This window comes from Tenrec ecaudatus, chromosome 2, assembly GCF_050624435.1.
Source record: "Tenrec ecaudatus isolate mTenEca1 chromosome 2, mTenEca1.hap1, whole genome shotgun sequence".
NCBI classification, from domain to species: Eukaryota; Metazoa; Chordata; class Mammalia; order Afrosoricida; family Tenrecidae; genus Tenrec; species Tenrec ecaudatus.
This window is the reverse complement of record NC_134531.1, coordinates 181,093,853-181,121,126: the sequence shown is the minus strand read 5'-3', so window position 1 is coordinate 181,121,126 and position 27,274 is coordinate 181,093,853. Positions and strand designations below refer to the sequence as shown.

The window sequence follows — 27,274 nt, the reverse complement described above, 5'->3', positions numbered from 1 at the left end:
TGAGGAGTAAGAAGCCAATAACCCAATTAGTATAATTAAAGGTCCATTTCTTATCACAGCTCCCGGAGCTTACACACACAAACATTCTGATTTGATGAGAGCAGGCGTTCAAGGCTTCCAATCCCTGAACCTTTTGGATCAGAGGGGACTGTCACTGCATTTGCATACACCACGCTTAACAGGCAAAGCCGCTATTTTGCCCTCTTCAAAAATTGCAGCCACACCGAAAATACGCACAGCTAGAACAATTAGCAACTCAACGTATGGCCTTCCGTTTCCTAAATAGATGCTCTGACTCTTGATATTTGAATAGTGTCACATTGTGATATAACATCACATTTTTTTCATGGCAAAACTTCCTTTTTGTTTTCCTTTGTTTTTGTCTCCGTGAAAGGACGTACTGCTTCATGTGACAGGTCAGGCATCCTGAGGCCACTAGGGAAAGCTAGTGTTTGGGGGCACAAAGCCATTTCAGAGTCCTTGGGGGTGAGAGGATAAGGCCCCTCTCCAGACCCTCTCCCCTGGCCCCCAGGAGCTGTTCCTGTGTTGGCCTTCTTCAAGGTGATTGGTAGCAAGAGTCTTGATAGAGTAGTGGGGAGGGGGACCCAAAACAAACAGAAGATTTTTGACTTTGATATCTAACTTGACCTTGAATTCACCACCCGCTCTAACACGGGAGAGGGACAGTTTTCTCAAGTGGACATGCGTCATGAGCACTGGCCCTCAGGGGCAGATGAGGAGCTAGCCCACACCATCAGATCCGATCCACGAGCACAATGATCATTCAGATTGCTTTTACTGCCTGCGCCATTTGGGAAGCCGGCTTGTTTTAGAGCTAGGAGGAACGCTGTCGTGCGCCCCTTTATCAAAGTTGGCTCCACACGATTCTATTTGTCTTGTGTGTTTTTCTTGTCTCCCTGGTGAAATTACAAGCTTCTCAAAGGCAGGCCCTATATATTTTACTTCTTTGGTATCTCCTTCAGTTCATAGTAGGTACTCAAAATGCCTGGGAAATACATGGATCTTGGAAAACTAACAAGCATTATGTGTACTCAAATCCTAACCCCCCGGGAAACTGTATGATGCTGGGAAAGCCGGCTAATCTTGCTCATAACAAATGAAAAAAACAAGGACATATTATTAATAGCTACATCGGAGGAGTGCTGGAGGGGTAAAAATTGCTGATGTCATACATTCAGAGAGCAGAGCAGTGGGTCCATAGGAAGTCTTTCATATACAGGGCATTGTCTTGCCCTTGCCCCCTCCCCCAAGAACACAATATCTGCAAATATAAAGCCTCAAACCGACCTGCATCTATTGAGCCCTGCATGTGCAGCACACGTGGTGGCAGGTGCTGTGGCTACAATGTGAGCAAATCCTTACTCTTCCCACTTTTATAAGGGGGGAACTTGTAGAAATAAACCAAATTCAAGTCCAGGTGAGCCAACAGATACACAAAATAACTGAAAATTATCAAAAGCACAATGAAGGCGACATGGGACTAAGAAAAAAATGCAGGATTATACAAGGGGTACCCCCCAAGACAGAATTTGCTTTCTTTCAAAGCTATGTATTAATTTTTTTAATGAAACAACCTTATCACTTTCAAAGTACTCTCCATTACACTGAATACATTGGCCAAATCTGCGATTCCATTCTTGGAAACATTTTTCAAACTCATCCTCTTGGTTGGCTGACAGCACCTCCTTTGTTCTTTTTCTTCACCTCTCCTACATCATCAAATCACTGCTCTTTCATGTTCCTTTTCATTCACAGAAACAAAAAGAAGTTGTATGGAGTGAGGTCAGGTGAGTAAGGTACATGGGCCAAAAGAGGCATGCTCTTTTATGCCAAGAACTGGCACACTGAGATGGCTGCATGAGCAGGTGCAATGTCATGGTGGCAAACCAGTGTGCCACAAATCAGGCTTTTGTCGCAGTGTTATGCAATCTTTTCAGAACCTCTAAATATAAATCTTGATTAACAGTCTGACATGGTGGAATGAACTCCAAATGCCCTAGGTTAACTCAAAATTTTCATCCGTTTGGGAAGTTGACTGAGTCCAGAACGAGGTTTGTCATTAGTGGACATTAAAACTTTTTTGAACCAAGAAAACCACTCATACATTTGAGTTTTTCCCCTAGCACTGTCTTAGTAAGGTGTAGTCGACATCACAAGTTTATTTGACATTTTTCCCACGAGCAGGAAACAATTTTTCACAGCTGCATGTTGGTCTCTTAAATCAGCCATCACAAAAAAAGAGGTACGAGTGAAATTGCTTTTACAAAAAAAATGACTGTGACCATAGAGAACCTTCCCCGGTGATGCCACTGGGTGCACTAACTAGGAACAAGCTGTTCCATGCTCGCCTACTGGGGAAAACCCCAACTACAAACGCTCAGCTCTGCCAGCACAACTCTGTTTTTGTAGGAGAAACCCCCCACCCCATCCCGTGTGTGTGTGTGTGTGTGTGTGTGTGTGTGTGTAGTCATGAGTTTCTTTTCAAGTTCCTCTTGGTGGTTCTGAACTGCCAACCTTTTGGTTAGTTCCCAAGTTCTTTAATAGTTTGCACCCCCAAAGTTTCTAGCCCATTGCCTAAAAACAAACCAAACAATCCAAATTCCCTGCTAGTGAGTCAATTCCAACTCATAGTGACCCTATAAGGGCAGGGTATAACTGCCCCTGTGGGGTTCTGATGCAGTAACTCTTTATGGAGTAGAAAGTCTCTTCTTTCTCTCATGGAAGGGCTGGTGGATTCACACTGCTAGCCTCATGGTCCCCATCACAGCCTACATGCCATCTCATCATGGTCTCACTCATATTTGCTATTTCTCAATAGGATAAAACTCTTCTTCACCTCAGGGAATGCCTATCATTTCTCTCAGGTTGGAATATTCTTTCCTCTGATTTTCACCTGACTCTGATCCTCTTATTGGGAGCTTTCAATTTCTCTCAAAGCTCACTTTTCCTGAATGGCTACCTAGTTCAGTCCTTCCCACCCATCATCTTTTCACCTTCCCCTGGCCAGCATTTTGTCCCTGGGGACAGCCACCTCCAATGACAATGACTAAGCAGTGGTTGGTGGTACAGGGGGAGAGAATCAAGGCACAACCCCTTATCCAAACCTCAGACAACTCTGTTGAACAGAATTTCTTCTGGAATGGATCATTTATTTCCTGGCTGGTTGTCCTTCAATGACTAGCACTTCCCACCAGCATCAGGCTGTCACCCATCCTCGGCCCTGTGACCCCAGTACCTAGAAGAATGCCCAGCTCCTGCTGGCTGATTAACACGCTTTAGAAAATGAACGCCAGAAGAGACCAATCTAGATCTTGACCGTCTCAGTATGTGCTTTCTGTCGATGACAGAGACTTTGAGAAGTGAGCTGTCAGCCCTCACTTGCTCCCACCCTCTGCCCCTGCCCTGCCCTTCCTCTGCAAGGGAAGCCTCAAGATTTTGAAATTTTGGTAAACAAGATCATGCTCTCTTTCCTCACCCTTGACCCCTTGACCCATCCTCTCTTGATTTGTCTCTCGGCCTCTATCACATAGCCCAACCTTCCTGCCTACTAACTCCATCTAACTGACCGTTAGTCACTCACTGCTGTCGGGCTGGCTACACCTGGGTCTTTAAGTCCTTCAACATTCTTGTTCTGAGCAGGTTTTAGTGTGTCCTGTGAGAGCTTGTGCCGGTTCTTAATCTGTTAGTTGGGATTCTCTTAAGTTTTTCTGTCATTTTTGTAGTCCGCTAACTATAACCTCACGGATAGTTTTGATGTTGCACACACAATAGCTTTGGGATGTTGTGATCATGCATTTTGGTTTAATTTCTAAGATTCTCTTTAGTGATGTACCCCAGTGGCTCTCCCCAAGTGGACCTGGAGTGGCACACTTTGGGGCAGCCCCTGATTCAGACCTGGGAGTTCGGGGAGAATGCAGGCATATAGACCCATGTCTATATGTATGCATGTAGTTTTGCATGCTCATGTGTCATTTGTACCCATGTCTATATGTATGCATGTAGTTTTGCATGCTCATGTGTCATTTGTACCCATGTCTATATGTATGCATGTAGTTTTGCATGCTCACAAGTTTTTCATACCCATGTCTATGTGCATGTATGTTGTTTTTGTGTGCTCTTGAGTTGTTTTCATGCATATCTATATACATGTATGTACTCATGAGTTGCTTCTGACTTGTAGCGACCTTATAGGGCAGAGTAGAGTGCCTCATAGGGCTTCCTAGGCTAGAATCTTTGTGGGGGCAATTTGTCAGGTCTTTGCTGCCCCAGAGCCCCTGGTGGGCTCGAGACCCTGAACGTTCCAATTAGCAGCCACGTACTTCCCTGTGTACCAACACGCGCCTTGGTTCCCATGTATCCATGGGCATACATCTCAAAGCAGTCACATCAGGGTGCAGCAGAAGAAATGCCCCTCTTCCCAGTCTTAGAACCACTGTTCCAGGGACCACCACGTTGGGAAATGACATTATAATTCTTTTCCCCCAAGTTCGGTACAATGACACTTAACTTTTTAAAAAATGAAAAGCAAACAACATGAATGAACAAAGTCCCAAGATGACTTTCTTAGACTCGTGTAGACCACACAGGACCATTAGCGGAGGGAGGGAGAAAGGACGGTGCGTGCTAGGAAGATGAGCGGAGACAGGTGAGGCGGTGTCAGATCCCTGCAAGGCCTAGAAGGGAAGGAAGCAAGCCAGCAGACTACCAACAGACAGAGCTCTCTGAAGTCTTGCACAGCGATCGAGTGCGACCTCAGTAGAACATTCCTAGATGCAGGGCCAGAGCTCAGGAGGAGGAGGACAAAAGACAAAGAAAAGCAAGCTGTCATTCAACGTGGCAGGAGGTCGCACAGTTGTGTTTCTTTAACATCAGCAGTGCTTACAGCTTGCTCGCAGTTATGTTGGGGACACTGTTACTTTATTAAACCCTTAAATAAAAGATGGTATCTTTTGAACCATCTTTACATTCCCATTTGAATTTCCATTGGCCCTTCTGAGGCCTGAGTGAGTCTTAGCCTGCTTCTCTACGTGTTTACCCACGTAGCTCTCTCTGGGCAGTACCCACCGGTGCAGCTGTTTCCTCTGATTTAGCACTCCTCACAGAATGATCAAAGGGCTCTTCAGGGATATTAATTAAGCTTTATGGCAAGCCGGTGACACATTCGCCTGCCTACATAGATCTGTTGGACACAGGGAAATTAATGCTCTGCAGAAGTGTGCCATTTAAGTGTGTTTGTAGGCCAGCCACACACCCACTGACAATGCATCGGACACACCCATACAGTTAGGTCCTCAGAAAGTGACATTAAAAGAGGCAACTGTCATTTAGCACCCACATGGAAATATCGCCCAGGCACTCCTTAACACGCAGGTCCTGCAGCCGCCCTGTCACAAAACAGGCAGGGGTGGGGTGGGGAGAGCGGGTTCTGAAAGCCGGGGCTCCTTGAAAGGCTCCTGGTTTCTTAAATGCTGGGCTTCCTAGGGCCCCGGGCAAGGCTTCTTAAAGATGCAGGTGTCAGGAAAACTGCCATGCATCTTCGCCTTAAGTACCTGCAAGGCTTGTCATTGCCATCCTGGAAGTCTTGATGATGATGCAGTTGGACATGCCGAGGCAGGGCACACTGACAACTGCCTGCCAGGGAGGTGGCATGTTAGACTAAAAGGCAGGTGCCTGCCTGCAGGCATTTTCTTTGCAAGTGGCAGAATGAAACAGCAGCGAGAGGAGGGTGGCGGGTGAGGCTGCCTATACAGGCGTCTCCAAGGTTGGGACCAGAGCAGGCCTCTTGCTCTACAAGTGGTTAGGAATGGACCCGAAGGGCAAAACCCCCTCTGCATTTCTGGGGAGGAGGATGAGGACGAGGACGAAGAATGGGGGGCGGCCAGGAGGAAGGACAATGATCACGAGCAGGTGGAACTGAGACTTCCCAGGAGGCTGTGCTGCCTTCATGGCCCGGTTGTCTGTTGCAAGCCCTGCAGGCTTAGGTGGATGATCTGCTATCGCTGAAGCTCAGTTTCCTCAGCCCAATATTGAAAGCCTGTGATAGGGATACTGGTGGATCTGCTGAAGTGCATCAATCGTTGGAACAGAATAAACAGAAGGCAGCACTCAGTGCCGTTAGCTCGATTCCAACTCATTGTGATTCTCAACTCACTGGCCTAGAGCCGATGTCCACTCACAGTGACCCTTTAGGGCCGGGGAGAACTGCTCCTGTGGGTCTCTGACTGAGACTCTAGGGCTCCCACGAAGCCTGCTAGCTAAAGATATACGTCTCTGTCCTTCCTCACCATTTCCCTCTTGTCTTCCCCTCCTACTTCCTCTCTGTCTCTTCCTCATGCCCCTTCTCCTCCACTTATCTTCCCCTCTCTCCCTTCTTCCGGTGCGTCTTCGCACTTGAATCGCTCAGGTTGACAGCATTGTGCTCCGTTCTCTGCCTTTCCACCGTTCATTGCAAATCTGACCATCCCATTCCTCTGTGCGAATCCCTTCACAGGTTTGTCACCCCACAGAGAAGGACAGGCAGCATGCCTGGCCCCGTCTGGGAAGTATCCCTGACCCAACCTGACCTTTGACTCCAGTGGATGCACAGTGCTTGCCCCGCCTGTTTTTTCTGGGCCTTTCCTTAGGGTCCTGCCGCTGCCTGGAGTGACCTGACTAGGTGGCTCTCACTCTCTCATCACGGTGGGCCTCAGAGGCATTCTCATCGGGAACACTTCTGTGACCGCAGGTAAGTGTGGCTGCTCCTTGCCACCCAGTGCTCCCACAGGCACCCTGACACTGGCATTTGCCATACAGCTCCTGGTATTCATGGGCACCCCTGCTCCATGCCGGACCGTAATTCACAGAGGAGCAGCACCATGCTTCCCTCATCCCCTAGCCTGTCCCACCCCTAAAAGAACGTCCACAAATCCTGGCAGAATTAAGGCAACATTTTATGTACATAGTCTATAAATGGGATTGCCAATGGGAGGTGGGGGAGGGGTGCAAAGAGCCTTATTTAGCATAAAACCCGAGCTTGAGATACAAAAATTGCATAGCTTCGGCCTGCGGGCCTCTTATTGACAGAGCCCTCACGTACCCACTTCACAAAAGAGGCTGTCTTCCTCACCAGATTCCCAAGCTGTTGGTCTCAGCGCTCTCCTGGAATAGCTACAACAATGGTCCTGCTGTACTCAGCGTTTCTCTTGGGAATACAGACACTTGACTAAGGGATCTGAGGCATTCGGATTATATCCCCGTTAGGTAGATAGAGGCAAGGCACACAGAGAGTAGAGGCACATTTAAACTCTGCCAAATTATAAACAAGAAGACAAAAGACAGCAAAAGGCCATGTCCCTTGACTCACACAGGCCAGACTGCAGTGCAGTTTGGGAATACAGAGAAAGCCCTACAGCTAGAATCAAGGGAAGTGATTCAGATTTTCCCCACAGAGATGCCTCCATGCCGGCAAGTAAGACAGAGGCAACGATGCTTCTAGGGCATTGAAGTACTACTTAGCATGCTAGCCCTCGGGGATCAGAGGGGTGGAAAGTTTCTCTCAACTCTTGTGTCTGGAATCTAGCATGGTAAATTCCCAGGCTCTTCTTTTAAATCTGTAAAGGGAAAAGAAGGGGGGATGGAGAAAAACAATAGCATTCAAATTGAAATGGGCCCAATCTATGCATACTGTTTGATCCTACCATTCCACTTCCAGGAATTGAACCTTTGACTATAATCACGTAACTATGCAAAGAGCGATCTATCCTCAAAGTCTCTTCATTATCGTTATGGTTGTAATAGTATATACCTGAGCCCCATCCCAATGTCCATCAAGAAGGGATTGGGTAAATAAATGGTGGCATTACAGAATACTGTGCAGAATTTCCAAAAAGAAGGAGGGAAGTCTACCTGGCATTACCTGGGAGGATTTCCATAAGATCACATCAAGCTGACAGAGGAAGTTGCCAAACGGTCTGTATAATATAATAATCCCCTTTATATTAAACTTTAAATGAATATAATCAGGCATCCATAAACATTTCTGAAAGGCTAAAATCGTGAACCCACAAGCAAGATTTCCTTTAAAATTAAAGTGGAGGGGAGGGCAAGAGCGCTTTTCCATCTTCTTAGTGTGGATTTTGTTGCTAAGATAATATAATTGTTTTACCATAAAACAATTGAAAAGACAAGAATCCATTTATTTAACTCTTGACCTTTTCGTTAAAAAGAAAGGATAAGGATTTTTTGAGGAAAAGCAGGCACGAAGGTCTGTGCTCGGCAGGAAACAGCGAGTGAGGGTGGTGGGGAAGGCGAGGGTCAGAGCGCTATCTTCCCGTGCAGCCTGGGAGCAGGGATGCTTCCTGTGTGTCAGGGAGGGCTGTTCTTCATCTGTCCGATGCTGACCTGGGGTTGGATACCGGAGGTGCTCTTAGATGGGTTCCAGATTAAAAAGTCTGCCTCTGAACTGCCAAATGAAGTGTTCTATTCTTAAATGATCAGATGTTTAATGTTAGCCAAGGCCTATTACCAGGACCTCGATTCCTTCTCCTGCTCTGCTTTCAGGGATTGTGACCAGAGACAAAGAGCCAGGATGTGTTCACTCCCCTCTCCTCTTCATGAGCGTGTGCATCCTCTCTCTCTCTGGGACGGGCCCTCTGCCCTGCTCTGTGGAGAAGGCAAGGCTTCTCTCCGTGCTGCAGAGCGAATGGTGCTGCGGATTGGACGGTGAGCATCGCCGGCAGAACACGAGCACATTGTCTCCATCGTCCCTAAAACCAGACAAATGACGGCAACACCTCTGAAAACAAGCGTGCATCCCAGTGCAGATGGAATCCTGTCTGTGCTCCCATCCCAGCGTGAAGATGCCACACATCCCTTTCTGGTGAAAATCTCGCTCGCGGATGCAAGCCCATCCTGACTCATCATGACCCTGTAGGACAGGGCAGCACTGTCCCTGAGGGTTGCCAAGCTGTGCGTCTTCATGGCACAGTAACACTCTGCAACCTCTCATGCCACCGGAGTTCCTTAGTGGAAGTCAAGGAGGGTTTAAAGGTACGTGTGCTAATTTCCCTGCGCTCATTACACCGAGCCTTACCCCTTCCAAGACGATCAAACTGATATACGAGAGTTCAAATGATGATAGGTATGATTATTGAAATTAGAACACGGTGTATTTTAGGACAAAAGCCTTGTCTAATCAAATGTAGGCCTTTTCTGCTGTTTACCTCGATCCCTGAGCTGACTGATTCTTGCAAAATAGCCTATTCCAGGCTTCCTCTAGAAAGAGGACAATAGGCATGGCTAAGAATGTTATGCACTTGGCGCATGGAGTTAAATTGTTTCCATTCATGGTTTTATTAAAAAGCCAAACCAGAAAGTCTCCAAAGTGAGTCAACCTTCTGCAGGTAAAACTGCTTCCCTAGCCATTTCCAGGAGATGGGAATAGCGTCAGGATGTCTTGAGTTCACTTTCTCATCATGGGCCCTCATAAAGAGCACTGGTTAGTAAGACAATAAACGGGCATGTTTTAATTAGAAAATGTGGAATCCAAGCACTTTTGCAGCAAGGAAGATGAAAGCTTGGAAGAGACATCAGGAGACGAATAAAAGTTTAAATGCATTAAGGGGCCACCGTGAACTCAGAGTGAACAAGGGACGTTGGCGAAGTGAACCAAAGAGAGTGATGAATGAGAAGAGGATGAGAGTTAGTCAGTGGAACTCACTCTTTCTACCGCATATTGGCATCGGCTGTCAAGCCCCCTCTGTGCCCAGGCAAATGAGAGAATCCTATGCCCCGACATGCCTGCCTGTTTGTGTCCCAGCAGAGAAACACTGTAATCAGGCAGCAAGAGATGGCACCCGTGTTGTGGCAATCCCGCACTGGACTTCCCTGGGTGGGCCCTGTGCTTTTTACCTGCTGGGGCTCTGGTTCATGGTTTCCTTTATGGAATCACTGGGTGGTGCAATTGGTCCCTGTACTTGGCCATCTCCACTCTGAGGTGCCTTGGAGGAAAGGCCTGGTAATCTGTTTCTGCAGGGTCAGAAGCATGAAACGTGAATGGGGGAGTTTGGCTCTGAAATACGGGAGTTTGCCATGAGTCAGAATGCACTCATCGGGAGGAAACTGGTTTGGATCTTGGTTGTGGGTGGTGTGAACGGCTGCTAGCCATGCGGTTGGCAGCATGAGCCCACCTGCCAGCAGGATCACAGATGAAAGGGCCTGTGTTCTATTCCTGAAAACTCCATCAGTAGAAACCCTGTGCGGCCTATGGCTACGCGGATACACCCAAGGCCGCGTGAGTTGGAATCAACTGCTTAGCAGTGTGGTTTGGGTCATGGGGCATCTCCTGCCTCCTCCAAGATGAGACCTTCATAAGCACTGAGGCTTCCCTTGAGGTTAGGTTAATTGTGGGCACATGATTCTAAGTAGGTTCACTGCGACTTGATCCTGGAAGTGCTGTTGGAACATAAAGAAGACACTCTCTTCCTGGTAGGTTTCTTATCTGTGAGCATATCGTTTGGAGTTCCCATAAGGCCATCCCCAAAGGTGACTTGCTTAAAAACGGTATCAGAAGACAGAGATGTGTCAGACTGAACAAGAGACTCTGAATGTCTTGGATGAGGCACTGAGTCAATCTCTTTTAGAATCTTTATTCTGTCTAAGTCTGCGTTTTTCCAAGCATCAGCATCCTGATCTATGGAAAGGTGGCACTAGCTTCCAGGTCTCAGAGCCCCTATGAAGATTCACTCAGAGTGTAATGTTTGTAAGTGCCCACCATGATACCTGGCACAGGTAGGCAATTAAGAGGTGATGGTGTTTTAAAAAGACAAGAAATCAAAAGGAGTGTTCAGTGGCTTCAGGACAGTCACAAGACTGCCAATAGGACCAGAGGCTCCTGGGGCTACCATCACATAATACCACAGAGCTGATGACCTTGAAGAACAGAAGCTTATTTCCTCGTTGTTCTGGAGGCTGGAAGTGCAAAGGTAGGATATCCGCAGGGTTACCACACTTCATGGGCTCCATGGGGAGGTCTTTCCTGGTGGCTGTCCTGAGGGGGTGGGGGGTGGAGCCAGGTGTTTCTTGAAATTGCTTGGATCATAGGCAGATGCTCACATGCTGACTTCCTCTTGTGTGTGTCACTCTGTGTCCGTGGGTGTTTGACATTCGGTTTTAGAGAACATCGTCACTCAGAGGGGACTGAGACCTGGATCCACCCTCCTGAGCTAGTTGAATTGCTAACATCTGCAAAGAACGACCCTGTTTCCTCAGGTAAGGTGCTATTTGCCAGTTCAGGGATTGGCACATCCACCTAAATTTTTTTGGTGGGGAGAGTTCAATCCACCACACCTTCTCACATGGGTTCTGCGGTTGAGAAGCCAGAAAAGATGATCACTGCTCTTGGAGGCCTGCTCCAACATTCACACACTGACGAAACCAGAACCATGAACCGAGCCTCTGGGTGGTACAAATGGATTAACACGCTCTTACCAAACGATCAGAGGCTCCAGTCCAACTAGAAGTGCCTCTGAAGAAAGACCTGGCCATCTCCTCCTGAAGAATCAGCCACTGACAACCCTACGGGACGACACAGGTCTACTCTGATACACACTGAACCGCTGGGAGTCGGAATCCACTCAGTGGTACCCGGTTGACGCTGATGACAAGAACACATGCAGAATGTGGGCATGTCGTGTTTGCTGTTATGTGCCACCGAGTCAGCTCAGACTCATAGCAACGTCATAGACGGGGGAACCAAACATGTGCCTCCCCAAACCCAGTGCCATTGACCTCATTCTGACTCGCCGTGGCCCTGTAAGACGGACCGGCACTCTCCCTGGGGGTTTCTGAGCATGTAAATCTTACAGGGGCAGAAAGCCTCACTTTTCTTGTGAGGACTGGCCGGTGGGTTCTCACTGCTGACCCGTCATACCACCAGGTTCCTACACATGCGCATACGACCATCTTCTTCCTAGGGTAGGGATAAGGGTAGATGGGCTCCGAAAGGGTCCCATCAGCGACAAAGGGTTCCAAACCAACCTCATTGTCATCGACTCAATTCCAACTCCGTGCCTCTAGAGGGCAGGGTAGAACTGCCCCCTGTGAGTTTCAGGATTGTAACTCTTTCCAGGAATAGAAGCCACAGCTGTCTCCCACTGAGCAGGCGGTGGTTTCAAACTGCTGACCTTGTGGTTAGCAGTCCAAGTAGTAACTGCACCACCAGGGATTTATTGGAACTAATGCCTTCTTATGCCTTCTTATCCCATGTTCCCAAGTAGACAGGATCTGGGTTGATAAAAGATTAAACAGTCACCAAGATTAAGCTTTCCATTTGAAATTCTTATCTAGGCACATACCGCCGCAAGAACATCAGCAGTTCCTACCTTCCCCTGAGTGTGAGATTTTTAATCCATTGGCTCGAGTAATTTTAAAAATAAGCTTTTAATCACAGTATCATTGGTGTGCAATATCTTTACATGAGACTAATTGTTGAGAAATGGACTGTCATGAATGCTTGTAGCCAATGGAGGCTCTAAAAAACTGGTCAATGGAAAAGAATCGTTATTCATTCCCCCTTTAAATATAATGCAGACACAGTTAAAATACTGAGCGTAGAAATCGGGGCATTTGCTGACTCCTTAAACAGTTCTTCTGAGCCAAAGACAAAAAAAAAATAGTCTATAGATGATTTAAAATTCCATAGTGTTGAGGATGTTCCTTTGTGCTAGCAATTAATATGACCTCAAAAAAATAGTATCTGCAAATAAGACTCATGGAATAACCCCCAATTATTCTATTTTGTTGGGGTGGGGGGTGGGGAGTGGGGACTGGAGTGGGAATGCGGGAGGGAAAACATGCCTAGTCAGAAAAGTTTCTGACACACTCCACGTCATCTAAAGGACGCAGTGCTAGTTGAGCAGGCTGGCTGAGCACCTTGTGACGGAGGGCAGTTCTGGGGACACAAAATCCCAGCACGCAAAGGCAAGCCAGGCTGGGACTAATAAATCAAAGGAGCCTTCAGGACAGTTGCTGAGCCTACTTCCCCGGCCTGGGAGAACCTCAGACCCCTTATCTGGCTTCTGTGAGCAGAGAAGGATCTCTGGGAGCCAGAATTAGAAAAGAACTTTTGCCTCATCAACTTCCCCTGTCTGCGCCAGATAAAGTGTCCTCTGGGAAGGCTTCAGGAAAAGCCCGAGGGAATGACAGCTGATATTAACGGAATGGGTGAGAGAGCAGACAGGGATGGAAATCTCCGGCTTTTTTTTCCCAAGGATGATCTTAACCCCCAAATTTTCGACATTTACACAGATGTGGGGCAGAGTCCCATGCTTACAGAGTTCGACCACAAGGTGGCTTCAATCGGTCGCCAGGTCCCCAGGGTGCAGACTTCTGGGGGATGGATTCCCCCACCTCCACCACCACCCCCCCCCCCCCCCCCCGCACCGGTTCTTTGTGCCTAGAGGATTAGCAGTGATAACTTTCAAAGAAGTTTGAGCCCCCGAATGGCCTAGTAAAGGGAGCAGGTTTTAAAGCCGTACAGAAGGAGCCACATTTCAACAGGAAGGAGGTTTCTGCGGTGCCTCCCCGTTCACAGGTTGCTTTCAAGTTCTTGGATCATGGCAGATGTATGCGGGAGTGGTCGTAATGACTGCTTCTTCTTCATGCGCCTGGTAATTTGCACCTGTGCCACCTCTTTATTTATTCTCTTATTAATGGGTTTGAGTGTGTTAAACACCACAAGCCATCCATTGCCAAGCAGTGGATTAGATTGAGCCCTCTTTATGTCCCTGCCAATTGTCAGAAAGTGATGCGAAATCCTGGCGCCCCTCCCCACCAGCTTTTTCTTTGCCACCCTACCCTTTTGCCTCTCTCTGCCCAACAACCAAGTCTGATCTCCATCTGCCAAGAAGTGGGGTGTGTGTGTGAAGAGGGTGTAGGATGAGAGAGAGAGAGAGAGAGAGAGAGAGAGAGAGAGAGAGAGAGAGAGAGAGAGAGAGAGAGAGAGCCTGATTTCTTATTGGTGAGCTTGCCTATTGAGCAGCTCGGTTATTGAGATTAATAAGCTGCCAGTTTCCAAGGAGGACTAAGAAAACTGCAAAATTAAAGTGCACTGCAACGTGAAATGCTGCTGGTGGCCGGGCGGGATCAGGGTGTCACAAAGGCAAGGTAAAGCTATAAAATAAGTCTGAGCTTGAAAGGCTAACCTAAAGGTCTCATTAATTTCCATGTTGCCTCTGATGAGAATTTAGAGGGGGCATACTGCTCGGCAATATGGAGAAATCAAGTTGCCTCTTGATTTGAAGAGTGTTTCACTGCATTTGTTCCACTTAGAATGAATTCTAGGCGGAACCTCCCGCAAACACATGTGTACACCAAAAGAAAACAGCCCGCCTTGCTTTCATCTTCTCAAGATCGAGCTTGTCAGCGATCCCATCAGAAAATTAATCCTTAAGTAGAAAAATCAATCTGAGGACAAGTTTGGAATCGTCTTCAGCGTCTATCTGGTGAGGATGTTTCTACGAACTCGCTGCTTCTCCGTGGAAACCGTATTTACCGAGGGTCTTACATGTCCATCCCCTAATCTACATATACCAGAAAGGAATCGAGATTAGACACCGATCACTTTATCTCCAAGACAGGAAAGTGTGTTTTTCAACATCTTGAAACCCCCAAAGCCAAAGCCTAAAACCAAACTCACTATAACGGGGTGGATTCTGACGCATGGCGACCCTATGGGGCAGAGCGGAACTGCCCCGTGGGTTTTGAAGACAGTCCAGGGAGCAGACAGCCTCCCCTCTCTTCCTCAAAGCTGCTCGTGGTTTCAAGCTGCTCTCCCGGTGGCTAACAGCCCAAGGCATAACCCACTAGGCCAATCTATAAGTCAGCCCAGTTCATAGGCATCAAGTCCATTACCACTGTGACCACCGCCACTCTGCAGCTCACCACGCCAAGTCCCTGATCAGAGCACTCCCTCTGACTCCTCCTCTTAGGAACAAAGGAATGAAAAGCCCAAGAAACCAACACACCAGTTGCCTTGAGTGAATTTCAACCTCTGGGTTGTAGAGTAGAGCTGTGCTTCTTCAGGCATACCAATGGATGGTTGCTATCTGGGAAGCAGACCACCAGGCCTTTCTTCCAAGGCACCTCTGGGTGGGCCCAGACTTCTGATCTTTCCATTAGCAGTTGAGTGCATTCATGTTTGAGCCACCCGGGGCTCTAAGAGCGATGCTCAAAGGAAAACCCAATGGCCACAGCATGGTACCAACGTGCCAGAGGCTGTTTGTTTTCCTCCAAGTGTAAAAGATATAACCTCTGTAGGTCATGGGGTTTAAAAAGGCACAACGCTGCTTCTTCCTGCTATGTCAACTTACTCTCACATTTGATAATACACCGAGCATCTACGCCTCTGCCAATCAGCTCACACGTCTCATCTGCGGCCACTTCCATGGAGCAGTCAGTCCTCGGAGTCTCCATTCCTGGGTTGCCTTGATCCTGTGAGCTGCAGTGAAGACTCCTGGAAACCTTGCCTGTCTGATGGTTTTGACAAAGACTAAGTCTATGTCAGTAGCCATGGTGGTGTAGTAGGTTAGGAATGGGGCTTGTATCCTCAAGGTCAATGGTTCAATCTCACTAGTTTCTCTGTAGGAGAAGGCTGAGACTTTCTGCTCCTGGAAAGATTTCCAGCCTCAGCACCATGCAGGGGCAGTTCTACAATGTCCTGTAGGGTCGCTCCACGTCAGAGTCGACTTGGTGGCCGTGAGTGCGTGAGAAGCCGGTGTCCAGGAACAGACTAGGATTCATTACATTGTGATTTATCGTCCGGTGCCACTGGTCTATAGAGGCACTTCCATGGCCTGAGCAAATTAATTCCTTTACCCTCAGGATAAACATGAATTTTTTTCATAACGTCACTAAAAAACTAAAAGGCTTATTTATTATTATTTTTGGGGGGACATTGAAAGTTCAGTGATGGAATTCTTATCTCCCATTTGTGATCTGAGGCCTGGCTGTTCCTATGTTGCGGAACAGCTTTCAGCAGAGCTTCCGGATTGAAATGGACTGCACACAAGACCCGGGAATCACCACAGCGCGCTCCAGAGCGGAGCACGGCAGTGCCGTGGGGCCGGGCGGTATGTTGGGCCGCAGTGTGGCAGCTGCTCACCATATGCCCGGGGCCTGCTCCATAGCAGCGCACATCGTCAGCGTGCTACCCAGTGAAGAATAGAGCTTTTGCCACTGAGTCGGTGCAGGTTCAAATCCCCACTCAGCCATTCTCAGAATTATGTGTTCAGCAGTTAATCTCCCTCAGCAGCAATTTCATCTTCCTTCAAAATGGGGTTTGTAACACAGGCCTAAGAGAACAGTTAAAAAGATAAAAGGGGATCATGTCTGCAAAGCTTAGGGCTAACCAAAACATGGTTGATAAAGAAAAAGTGTTATTTGCAGACATATAATCATTTTGAATAGCTGGCAAATTCACCAAACATTCCTGGAGAGCTATTTTTTAGGGAAGAGAATCAATTGCTGAGAGCTATGGACATATTAAATTGGCTTTTATTTGTAAGTAGATAACTTTTGTGTCACATGTATTATCTCAGAATCAGAATAAGTTTGCCAATACGGCGACTCTTCATTCCCTTGCTGTAGCTTAGATTTAACATGTCCAGAGTGCACCTTTTACCTCCTGCCCCCAGAGCTGCTCCTCCCTCGGTACCTGGCAGGGCCATCCACCCGGCCCCCTCAGTTAGAAAGCTGGCTGCCATGCTGATGACTGCTTAGGTATCTTTAAGCCATTTCCACCCGCAGACCCTGTGTGTGTTACAGTACAGCTGTGCAGATTCCCAATGGCTGAATGTGGGTAGTAGATTGAACCTCCCACCTTGTGGGTAGCGGCTGAGCATGGTAATGGTTTACACCACGGACTCCCTCTCCACACCCTAGTCCTCATTCATTCTTGCTGAGTCTACCTTCAAACGATGCCTCCTAGCCATGCCCGCTCAGTGCCATCACCCTGGTTAAGGTTACAGCATCTTTCCTCTCAGCGACTAGACTATCCCTCCGAACTAGCCCTTGACTCCTGCCACCCCCTTCCACCCTACCCACCCATCTATTCACTACATGGCAGCGTGCATCCCGAAACACAGAACAGAACCACACCTTACTGTCACTCTCTGGCTTCAATGCTCCTACGCCTTTTCCTTGTTCTTGGGGTAAAGGCCAAAGCCGTGCCCTTGCCTGCCCTTGGCTACCTTTCCAGCTTGCTTTCTCTACCTGGAAACGTAGTGTTCTCTGCCCAGAGGTCACTGCCTCGCAGGCCACGGGAAACCTTCCGTAAGCTGATTAACGGCGTCTCATCCTTTGGCCTCAGCTTTACTGTGATTTCTCCCGGGCCCGTCTTATCTGTGGCACCCGGGTGGCAGTCGGTGCATTTGCTGTCAGAGGGGCTCTGTGTGGTGATGGTTCACCATCTGTCCAGCCCAGCCTAGAATCTCCTTAAGGATGGGCAGTTTGTTTCCTTCCCTGCTGAATCCTCCGTGGCAGCCACACACTTGGGTCTCAGAGATGTATCGCAAATGAATAATGAATGCCATTCCCCCTTGCCCCCAACCCACACACTTGTTTGTAGCTCGAGCATCACGGGGACTTGAAGGAAAATGCCTGGTACTTCGGGGCAAGAGTGAACTGGGACGACAGGTTTGTCCTCCTTAGGAATTCTCTTTAGTGACCTGCTGTCTACAGAGACTTGGCAAGAAGCTGGCTTCAGCAAAACGCACAAAGGAAGAAAAGTTCAGTCCTGTCAGAAAGGTACTTGATGAAAATTTAGACAAGTAAAGCAGACTTTGGAACTCCCAGCACAGTAGCTGACCAGCAAGACTCCGGGCCTGGTGACCCTCCGCAGACAAAGGACTAGCTGGGGGAGACCAATCAAGATGGCCAGTGGACTTTGTTCCAAGATCCTCTGAGAGTTGGCTGCAAGAACGGTGATTGGCAGCGTAGGTTTGCCACATACTCACGGAGGGAAACCAGGAAAGACACATTGGCTTCCTTTGCCGGATGCAGAGAGCATTTCTCCGACTGGAGAGGGGATGAGGACATCAGGCGCTTGAAAGCCTCCCCACCATTAACATCACACACCTCACCCAAGAGAGGCACTTCCAGGCATCAGCTCAGGGGCTGAGTTAATGAAATGTCTGACCCGGATGGCCCGAGAATGATGTCATCAATGTGCAAATGGCCGTGAGCAGAACGGAGGTTCTCGACCCCTGGATCAGAGTGTGGTATGTACATGAACGGAATGCCATAAGTATGAGAAATGTAAACACATTGAGTTTTAGATGGCCGCACACCTGTGTAGGACTTTCCATGTCTTGGGCTAGATTCCAGATTTAGACAGGCTTACTTTCTGGCTTTATCTCTCTCTTGCATTTTTTTCATTCAACTTGTCACAGAGAAGCAAACGGGAAAAACACATCGACATGTGAGGATCTGACATGCCCCATTAAGACTGATGGGGCATCAGATCGCAATGTCCAGAGTCAATGTCCTGCTTCCCTCCCAAGCTCAACCACACACTGGACTTGGCTTAGAGCTCCTGGGGGTGGACTTGGCTTAGAGCTCCTGCTTATCACCCCACCCACCCCCGAGTGAGGAACGTCTTCCTTCGTACCGGAGTCTGTATTAAGGAGCGTAGGTGTGGTGAAACTGGGAATTTCCACTGCGTTTTCGAAAGTGTTGACTACATAATAGTCAGCTTCCTGAATGCCCTGCCTTTTCTCTCATGGATGTGATGAGCCCAGACAGGAGTCCCATTATGCACTCCTGCCCCTACAAAAAAATGCCCTGGATTTACATTCTATATGTGGGTAGGAAGGCGAATGCCTCCCCAAACTCACAGTATTTCAGCATTTGAAGGAGCTTTTAAATGGCTATTTCCAGCCACCCCAACCTGCGATAGTTGAGTCAATTATGATTCCTGAAAACCCTGACTGCTCCAGGGTAGCACTCTACTCCCTGACGTTGTCCCGGTGGTAATCTTCCGGAAATACGCGACAAACCTTTCTCCTGCTGAGCTATTGGGTGGATCTGAAGTGCCAACTTTTTGGTGAGCACAAACCGTTTGCACCAGTCGTGGGCCTTAGCTGGCACTCCCTCGTTGCCCTACACTAGAGCCTCTGTAACACTGCATCAGTACGAGGCTTGCCCGCTAATATGGAAAGAGAAGCGCATAACCTAAGAGGCCTATTGACGACGGTGGAGGTTTTTCTAAATGACCAGTTGTTCACCCAAGTCCTTGGTACTTAGTGTGTGGTTGCAGTTTAAAATGCCTGCTGACTTCTGCACCCCAAGTTTTGTCTTTAACTTGTCTCTTCCAAACTTCAGAAGCCTTAATCCTGGAAGGGATGGCAGCTACACAAAGGTTCTAGGGAAGGATTCTTCAGATCCGAAAGCAAGTTGTGGGAGAGCTTTAAACAGGCACATGCTCTGCTCGGTTTTGCTGGACTGCTTATTAAAAGTAATGGCTCACTAACGGAATCTTCTGGAAAGCCTATTGGTGATACGAAGATGAGAGATGGGGCGTACGTTTCGTCATTGTACGTGCTTTTATCACAAAGAGGGAGCTCCTTCTGAGGAGCAGACACCGGTGCTTCTTGCCTTATGAATGTCGTAATCACGAAGTCAATCAACGGAGCTTTGTGATGTGGGTGTGACCCACCAGCCATGCCACTATCTCATCTGTGCGGACAGGAATCACCAGCATCCCATGCAGGCTAGTTCTGACTTCACCCTCCCCCCAACACCCTGCGCCGCTTGCAAGAAATTTCACTACTCAACACCTAGTTCCTTAATTTTTCAAACGGCAGCATTTGTTTCTGTCTGCTTCATTGAGTGACTCTCAGGCATGCGAAGAACTGGTTGGAAATGGTAAATGTCCACTTTCCCTCGACTGTGCTCTGTCTTTGTCTCTTCTACCTCTTCTTCTTCCTTGTCCCCCTCACCTAGTCTTCTCTTTGTGACCTTGATGTCCAGACCCTGCTTTTCAAGCAGCACCTAGTTCCTGTGGAAGTCTGCTGGCTAGCACCCAGGGACTCAAAGGAAGCTCGCAAAGGAGGGCAGGAAAAGGCAGGAAATCATTCAGATCAACTGCCGGAGGAGCCTTGGCATTCCTGACTCACACCCGGTAGATCAGTCATATGTGAGTCTGCAAACCTTTCGGGAGAGCCGTCTTTACTCTCGGTGCAGATTACTACATTGATCTATTGCATCTAATACAGGCATATATAGTCTTGCTGACTTTCTAGATTTAAAACTTTAAAGGTTAAGATTGTAGGCAAAGTTAAAAATAGCCGCTCATTGTCAGAAAGTCAAATTGACGACATTTTGGGATGATCTAAGTGACCATGTTTAGGTGTCTAATGTATACAGTGTTGTTGTTGTTTTTTTAAAAAAGGCAAGAAACGTCACCAAAGTCCAGAAGTTATGGCAGGGATGTGCAATAAAAAAAATCAAGGGGAATTGACTAAGAAGATGACAGATGATTTCTGCCTTTCCTCAAGCTGAAGTTATGAAAGTTTAAAACCTGAGAACTTGTGACATGTTGTCATGAATTAGCTTCTCTGTCTGTTTAGTTTCCAGGGTGCTTGGGGACAAGGGGACAATAGCAACTGGCAGCACACATGCCCCGAAGCTGTCTGAGGATGGAGCAACAAGGCCTTTTCAATGTCTGGCCAACCACACACTGCCTACGCTGTCAATTACCTTGTCAAGATGCCAGGACATGACCGATGGGTCCTCCCTTCGGGCCACACTGCAATGCGTGGCTTTGGAAGATGAGTCCTTAAGCGAGGAGGGGGAGGAGAAGGACAGAAGCGAAGACAAAACCCAACCAGGTAGACCTGGAGATCTGTTTGCAACTCTTCCCACCTCTTTTCTTGTTTGTTTTTATACATTATTGTTTGCCCCGCAGGCATCAAGCTGTTAGTGTGTACAGGAGGGATTATAGTGAGACTGCATGTTGGATGAAATATAAATTAAAATTATACTTCTGTCAGTCTGGAATCGGGGATTGTTTCTCAAGATCTCCCCAAACACTTAATTTCAAATGAGTCTTCATTTATTACTTCAAGAAAGGCCAAATGCATAATTTATCAGTAGCTTTCAGTCAATATACCCTTATAAGCATGTTTCCCATGAGCCTTTGAGTAAAAATATGTTATGCTAATTCTATTAGTTGGGTACACATGAGCTATCTAAGAGAGTAAACAAGCTTTAAAAGGAGACACATGTGAACAAAGAAATACCTATCAACCTGCTGCCCAGGGTCTAATTACCAAAGGAACAACCAAGGCTGGTAAAACGGGTGGCATCCTCTATGCCAAGACTGCCCCTCTCCCCCCCGCCCAGCTAGAACTCTAAGCCATCCAGCTACTCAGAGCAGACGCCTGGGGGTAGGATGACTTGCACATATTGGTGACTGACGGGGACATACCGGGTCTCCAGGGGCACGTTGCTGTTTAGTACCCAGCTGTCCTGGAGCTGAACAGACTCTGGAGTGGTTGCCAGGTCGTTGGGCGCAGGGGCCGGGGCGTGGATCTGACTGCGCCGGTTGGTCAGGGAGTTCCTGTTGAGCGAGTTGGCCGAGGAGTGGTGATGGGACAAGGTGTGATTGTGAGGAGGCGGGAGAGGTGGCCTCAGAGTTGACTGGCTGAGGTGGTTCGGAGGACCTGGAACAGAAGAAACAGAAACAGCCGTTAGGAGTGGTGCGTCTCTACCTCAGATACTCTGGGAACCTGCAGAGGAGAGTTCAGAACTGAAGCCTCTCTGTGGACAACTGCTGATCAGCAGACCTAGGCATACGGACCAGGATACACGGCCTCCCAGAGAGAGGGACAGATGCGTAATTTACTTGCACTTGCCTTCCTCTATAGCCAACGGATGAAGCATCATGGGAAACTAGGTTGGCAAAACCAGGCAGACAGGAGGGACGAGTAGATTGATTTGATTCATACCAACGAGGCAAGGAAAGCAAGGTGAAGTTCAAGACTAAACATTGTTGTAACCTGTCTCTATTCCATTTCCCAACGCATGCCACACATTTCTTAAACACACTAATTCGTTCTATGGGTAGGAACAGAGTCCTGGTGGTCTAATAAGCTATGAGTTGGGCTGCTAATCAATCACAAGGTCAGTTGTTCAAATCCACTCACTGCTTCTTAGGAGAAAGAGGAGTCTTTCTACTCCTCCTGTCAACAGTTACTGCTTCAGAAATTCATGGGAGTTTGTTCTGTCCTCTTGGGTCACTATGAATCAGTTCCCACTCCATGGCAGTGAGTTGAGTTGGTAAGTAGTAAGCTATGTCACCCTTTAAGTCAGTGGTGGTGGTCAGCGGCCCCTGGCTCAGAGAGATTTCATGTATAAGGAGATCCACCCTTTGTGACCCATGGGATTGTCATTGGCTGACTTGCAGAAATAAATGGCCAGGCTTTCCACCCAAGTTCATCTTAGTTTGGAAGCTCCACGGAAACCCTTTCAGCGTCAAAGCAACACACAGGCTCCAAAGACGAGGGGAGGTGGTTATGTATGAAGTCTCCCCCACGGGCAGGGACAACGCTGCCAGCGAAGCACCCGCTGAGGTCAGAGGAACGGATCTCAATGCTGGTCGGGACCAGCAGCAAAGTAAAGCAGGCCAGAGGGTGGGGAGCAGCCCTCACCTCCTCCACGCACCTGGGATGGAGAGGCAGCCACAGCACCCCTCTCCCCTGGTTCTCTCAGGAAAGCTGAAAATGTGGAGTTGTATTCAAAACACCCAGCATTTTAAATGTGGGCGACTGTCTCCCATGAGAACATGCACATGCCTCCGTGGGTGCACACAGAGGGGTTCCATTGCTATGTTTCCAGGCATTCAAACTCCCAGCAAGACGCATTTGGGAGTCCCAGCTCCTATCAGCAGGGTCCTCCTGTCTCCTCAGAGGGTTGAGCCTTGAGGGAACAGCTCTGTGTTTGGAGAATGTCAAGCAGGTGTGTTCCAGCCATGACCTGTGCTCCGCATCACTTCCTGTTCTCTACCTTGGAAATCCTCTCACAAAGGTCAGCGAGGCCCTGGCGAACATTGGCCTTGTCAAAACCACTGGCGACAACTCCACACAGGGTTTTCTGAGCAGCCTTTTCGGAGCCTGCAGTGTGAAATATTTTAAGCATGGTGAAAACGAAAGTAGTTCACTATGCGACACAAACCTATCATTTGGTTTCAATGGCTGGCGAAACATGACTTTTAATTTGTGTCCTTTGAGAAAGTTTATTTTTTGAAGCCTCCAGTCGGGGTTGGCAGCTCACCAGGTGACTGCTGAGCCTTGTCATTTTGGCCCCTGCCAACTTTGAAAATCCTCAGCCCCTGCTGTCCTCGCTTTAAGATGTTGGCACAAGTCATTTAAACAAGCAATTCGATCCACATTTCAACTACTTGTCCCCTCATGTGGCCGGGTTGCCTCTCCAAAAGGTGTAATCTACATTCTAGGGTTCCCAAGAAACCCGCAGAAACATTCCATGGAAAACGCGACACGCCAAGAAGATACTAGGTTTGGAGTGATTGGTCACCAACAAAAAGGAGAAGGAAAAACAAGAAGGAAATGGGTTCCACAACGTGTGCATCGCTGGGTGGAAATTACCTGGGGGATCTGGTTTTTATTTTTTTGGCTTTGGCTCGTGGGATGTTTAGAACAAGACAACTGGCATCAAACCCGGCGGGAAATTGCAGGCTGTGTTGTATAGATTTTGAATCGCGTCCTCTAAATGAACCTGTAATTCGTATTCGGCATTATGCATCAGTGACATTTTAAATAGATATTGGGGGGAGCCTCATAGCTCTAGCAGGCTATTCTATTTTCTGCCATCTTGTCTGTCTAGCAGTGTATTATTACACCGTTATTTAGCATTTGTCTGTCTTGGATTCATGGAAAGGGGTGGGGAAGGAGGTGAAATGATGTCATAATGATCCTTCAGAGATGGCATCCAAGCCCCTCATACATGGCTAATGAATTCTCACGCCTTTCTTTGCCCCATGGCTTCCCTCCCTTCCAAGTGGTGTCATTATTTCCCATTAGGCAGGCAATTATGAGGCTTGCCTCAGGAAGAGAAGAGGAGTCAGTGCAGAGGGCCCACCCCTCCCCAGCCCCAAGCCCGAACTTTCCATCTCCCTCCACCCACACCTCAGGCTCTGCAGACCACACAGTCTCCCAAAGAACAAAGAGGCCATGTGTTGGATTCAATTCCCTAATTACGAGACCAGCACCGTCCTGTCCTGTTTCCTGTCTATGTACTCCAAGCTAAAGTTTGCTTGCCTGCCCCAGCCTGGGTGGCCTTTTTGTGTCCACCTGTGTAATGTGTGGGCAGCATTCCTGCGGTGACTGCCTCTATGCTGATGGCGTTCCAAGGGTGGTGTTGAGAAGGGCATGCAAGGGCCAACTGGGAGGCTGTGGCCCAGGTACGTGGAGTGTATGTTTTCTGGTACAATGGAAGAGAACTCAAGGGTTGTCTCTGCTTTCCTCCAAATGAGAAGCGCTCTGGGTGGCACGAATGGATTCATTCACCTGGCAATGAAACTCAGAGACCCGATAGGTCAGGGTTTCTGCCCCTCTGAATTTCTGAAACTGTAACACGTATTGGGAGTAGAAAGTTCTGCCTTGAACTTCTGACCTTGCACATCACAGCCTCATGTGTAATAACATCGATGGCAGTGAACTTGGATTTGGGGGATCAATGGAAAGGTGGGTGGTTTGAATCAGGACTTGGAACAGGTTCACAAAGGTTCAGCCAACGGAAACATAGAGGTTGTATTTCCCCATTCAAAGATGGTAGCCAACACACAGTCAAAGAGGGCATGGCAGCTATCTGTGAGTGGGGCACGGCAGCTTGTTTCCTGCTTAGGTCAGAACTCCAGGGTTCAAGAGATCCCGTTGCTGTGCCTTGTGAACAGTGCCCTGTTTCCACTGGCCATGACTGAACCACTTTGAGCAGGTCTGACACCCTGCCTTGAACCCACCTAGTGGCACCTTGGCAGAAACGTGCCTGGCAACCTGGCTCTACAAAGATTACAGCAAAGAAAACCCTGTGCTTCCAGAGAAGTCCTACTCTGCCACACAGCTTTGCCTTGAACTGGGGGTCAATCTGATGACAGCTGACAACAAGAGAGCTTCCTGTTGGAGATGACGAAATCAGGGAAGAAGGAGGTAAAAGGATACTTGGATTCTCCTAAAAAAAAACACATGCTATTTCCTTACAAATAAATCAAGTTATGGAAAATAGGGGAAAAATTTATCCAGCAACCTCAGTATTGGAAGGTGTTCTTCTCATTACCTTTGCTCCTTTCCAATGTGATGCAGTGTTATATTTGCTCATCTATCTATCTATCTATCTATCTATCTATCTATCTATCTATCTATCTATCTATCACACTTTCAAATGACACACAAGAAGTAGAAGGTAAAGACAAACAGGGTGGTCAATACTACCACTCGGATAAGTACAGAGGGCAATACGATTCCAGCATCTACAAGGGACAGTAAGCCCGAAGTTGGGAGATAAATATGAAAAACTGGGTTCACATTAAGGAACAAGTAACTGGGGGATCAGGACTAGTCTCAGGTGCACGGAGATCACTTGGTATAACATGGTTCACAAAGACAATGCCATACAACCTACTTTGGTGAGTAGAGACTGGGGTCTTAAAACCTCACAGAGATCCATCTAAGATGTAGATATTGGTCTTTCCCCATCTAGAGGAAATAAGAGCGGTGACAATCCAAACCCCTTATAAACAACTAGACCAACAGACTGATGGCCACCGGTCTCCATCACCCCGAGACCAGAGCTAGATGGGGCCTGAAAGTGTTCTGAAAATATCACATTAGAAGGTAGATAAAGGGGAACATAACTCACAATAATAAAAGAGACCAGGCTTGCTGGTCAGACAGACACTGGTATGACCCCAAAGACTATAACTTTATGTCATCCTTCAAGTCTGCAACTGAACTCAGCTCTATGTCAGAGTATTCAAATATTTGTGATAAAAATACCAGCGTTTACCCAAGGATAGAGGAATGGAAACAGCATATAAGGAAGAAGTGGGACTAATTTTTTAAAATCATTTTATTGGGGGCTCATATAACTCTTATCACAATCCATACATACATCGATTGTGTAAAGCATATTTGTATGTTCATTGTCCTCATCATTCTCAAAACATTTGCTCTCCACCTAAGCATCAGCTCCTCATTATTTCCATTCCCTCCTCACTCCCCTCTCCCTCATTAACCCTTGATAATTTATAAATTATGATTTTGTCATATCTTGCCCTGTCTGACGTTACCTCTCACCCACTCTTCTGTTGTCCATGCCCCAGGGAGGAGGTCACATGTAGATCCTTGTAATCCATTCCCCCTCCCAGTATCGTCACTCACACCACTGGTCCTGAAGGGACCCTCTGCCTTGGATTTCCTGAGTCTCCAGTTCCTGTCTGTACCTGTGTACATCCTCTGGTCTAGCCAGATTTGTCTGAGGTAGAATTTGGATCATGACAGTGGGGGAGGAGGAAGCATTTAGGAACTAGAGGAAAGTAGTATGTTTCATCATTGCTACATCGCACCCTGACTGGCTCACCTCCTCCACAAGACCCTTCTGTAAGGGGATGTCCAGTGGCCTACAAATGAGCTTTGGGTCTCCATTCCGCACTGTCCCCCTCATACACTATGATAAGATTTTTTGTTCTGATGGTGCCTGATAACTGATTCCTTCGACACCTCATGATCACACAGGCTGGTGTGCTTCTTCCATGTGGGCTTTGTTGCTTCTGAGCTAAATGGCCTCTTGTTTACCTTCAAGCCTTTAAGACCCCAGATGCTATATCTTTTGATAGCCGGGCATCATCAGCTTTCTTCACAATATTTGCTTATTCACCTGCTTTGTCTTTAGCGGTTGTGTCGGGAAGGTGAGCATCATGGCATGCCAATTTAATACAAGAAAGTATTCTTGCATTGGGGAAGCACTTGAGTGGAGGCCCAATGTCCTGCTACCTTAATACTAAACCTATAAATATATGCACATAGATCTATTTCCCCATCCTCATACATAAATATGTTTACATGCCGCTATTTAGAGCTCTATAAATGCCTTTTGCCTCCTAGCTCTTTCATCTATTTCCTTTGACTTTCCTCCTGTCCCACTATCATGTTCAGTCTTCATTTCAGTTTCAGTAATTCCTCTTGGTTACATTGCCCTTGATCAC

At 47.6% G+C, this 27,274-nt stretch overlaps 1 protein-coding gene across 1 annotated transcript in view; it reads right to left on the bottom strand.

Moving 5' to 3' along the window:
• Positions 1-27,274, bottom strand: part of TENM2 (teneurin transmembrane protein 2) — a 504,145-nt gene that overhangs the window by 342,131 nt on the left and 134,740 nt on the right. The window contains exon 3 of the mRNA XM_075542722.1: positions 21,485-21,719. Within this exon, the coding sequence (XP_075398837.1) occupies positions 21,485-21,719 (235 nt within the window). The remainder of the gene's footprint in view (positions 1-21,484; positions 21,720-27,274) is intronic.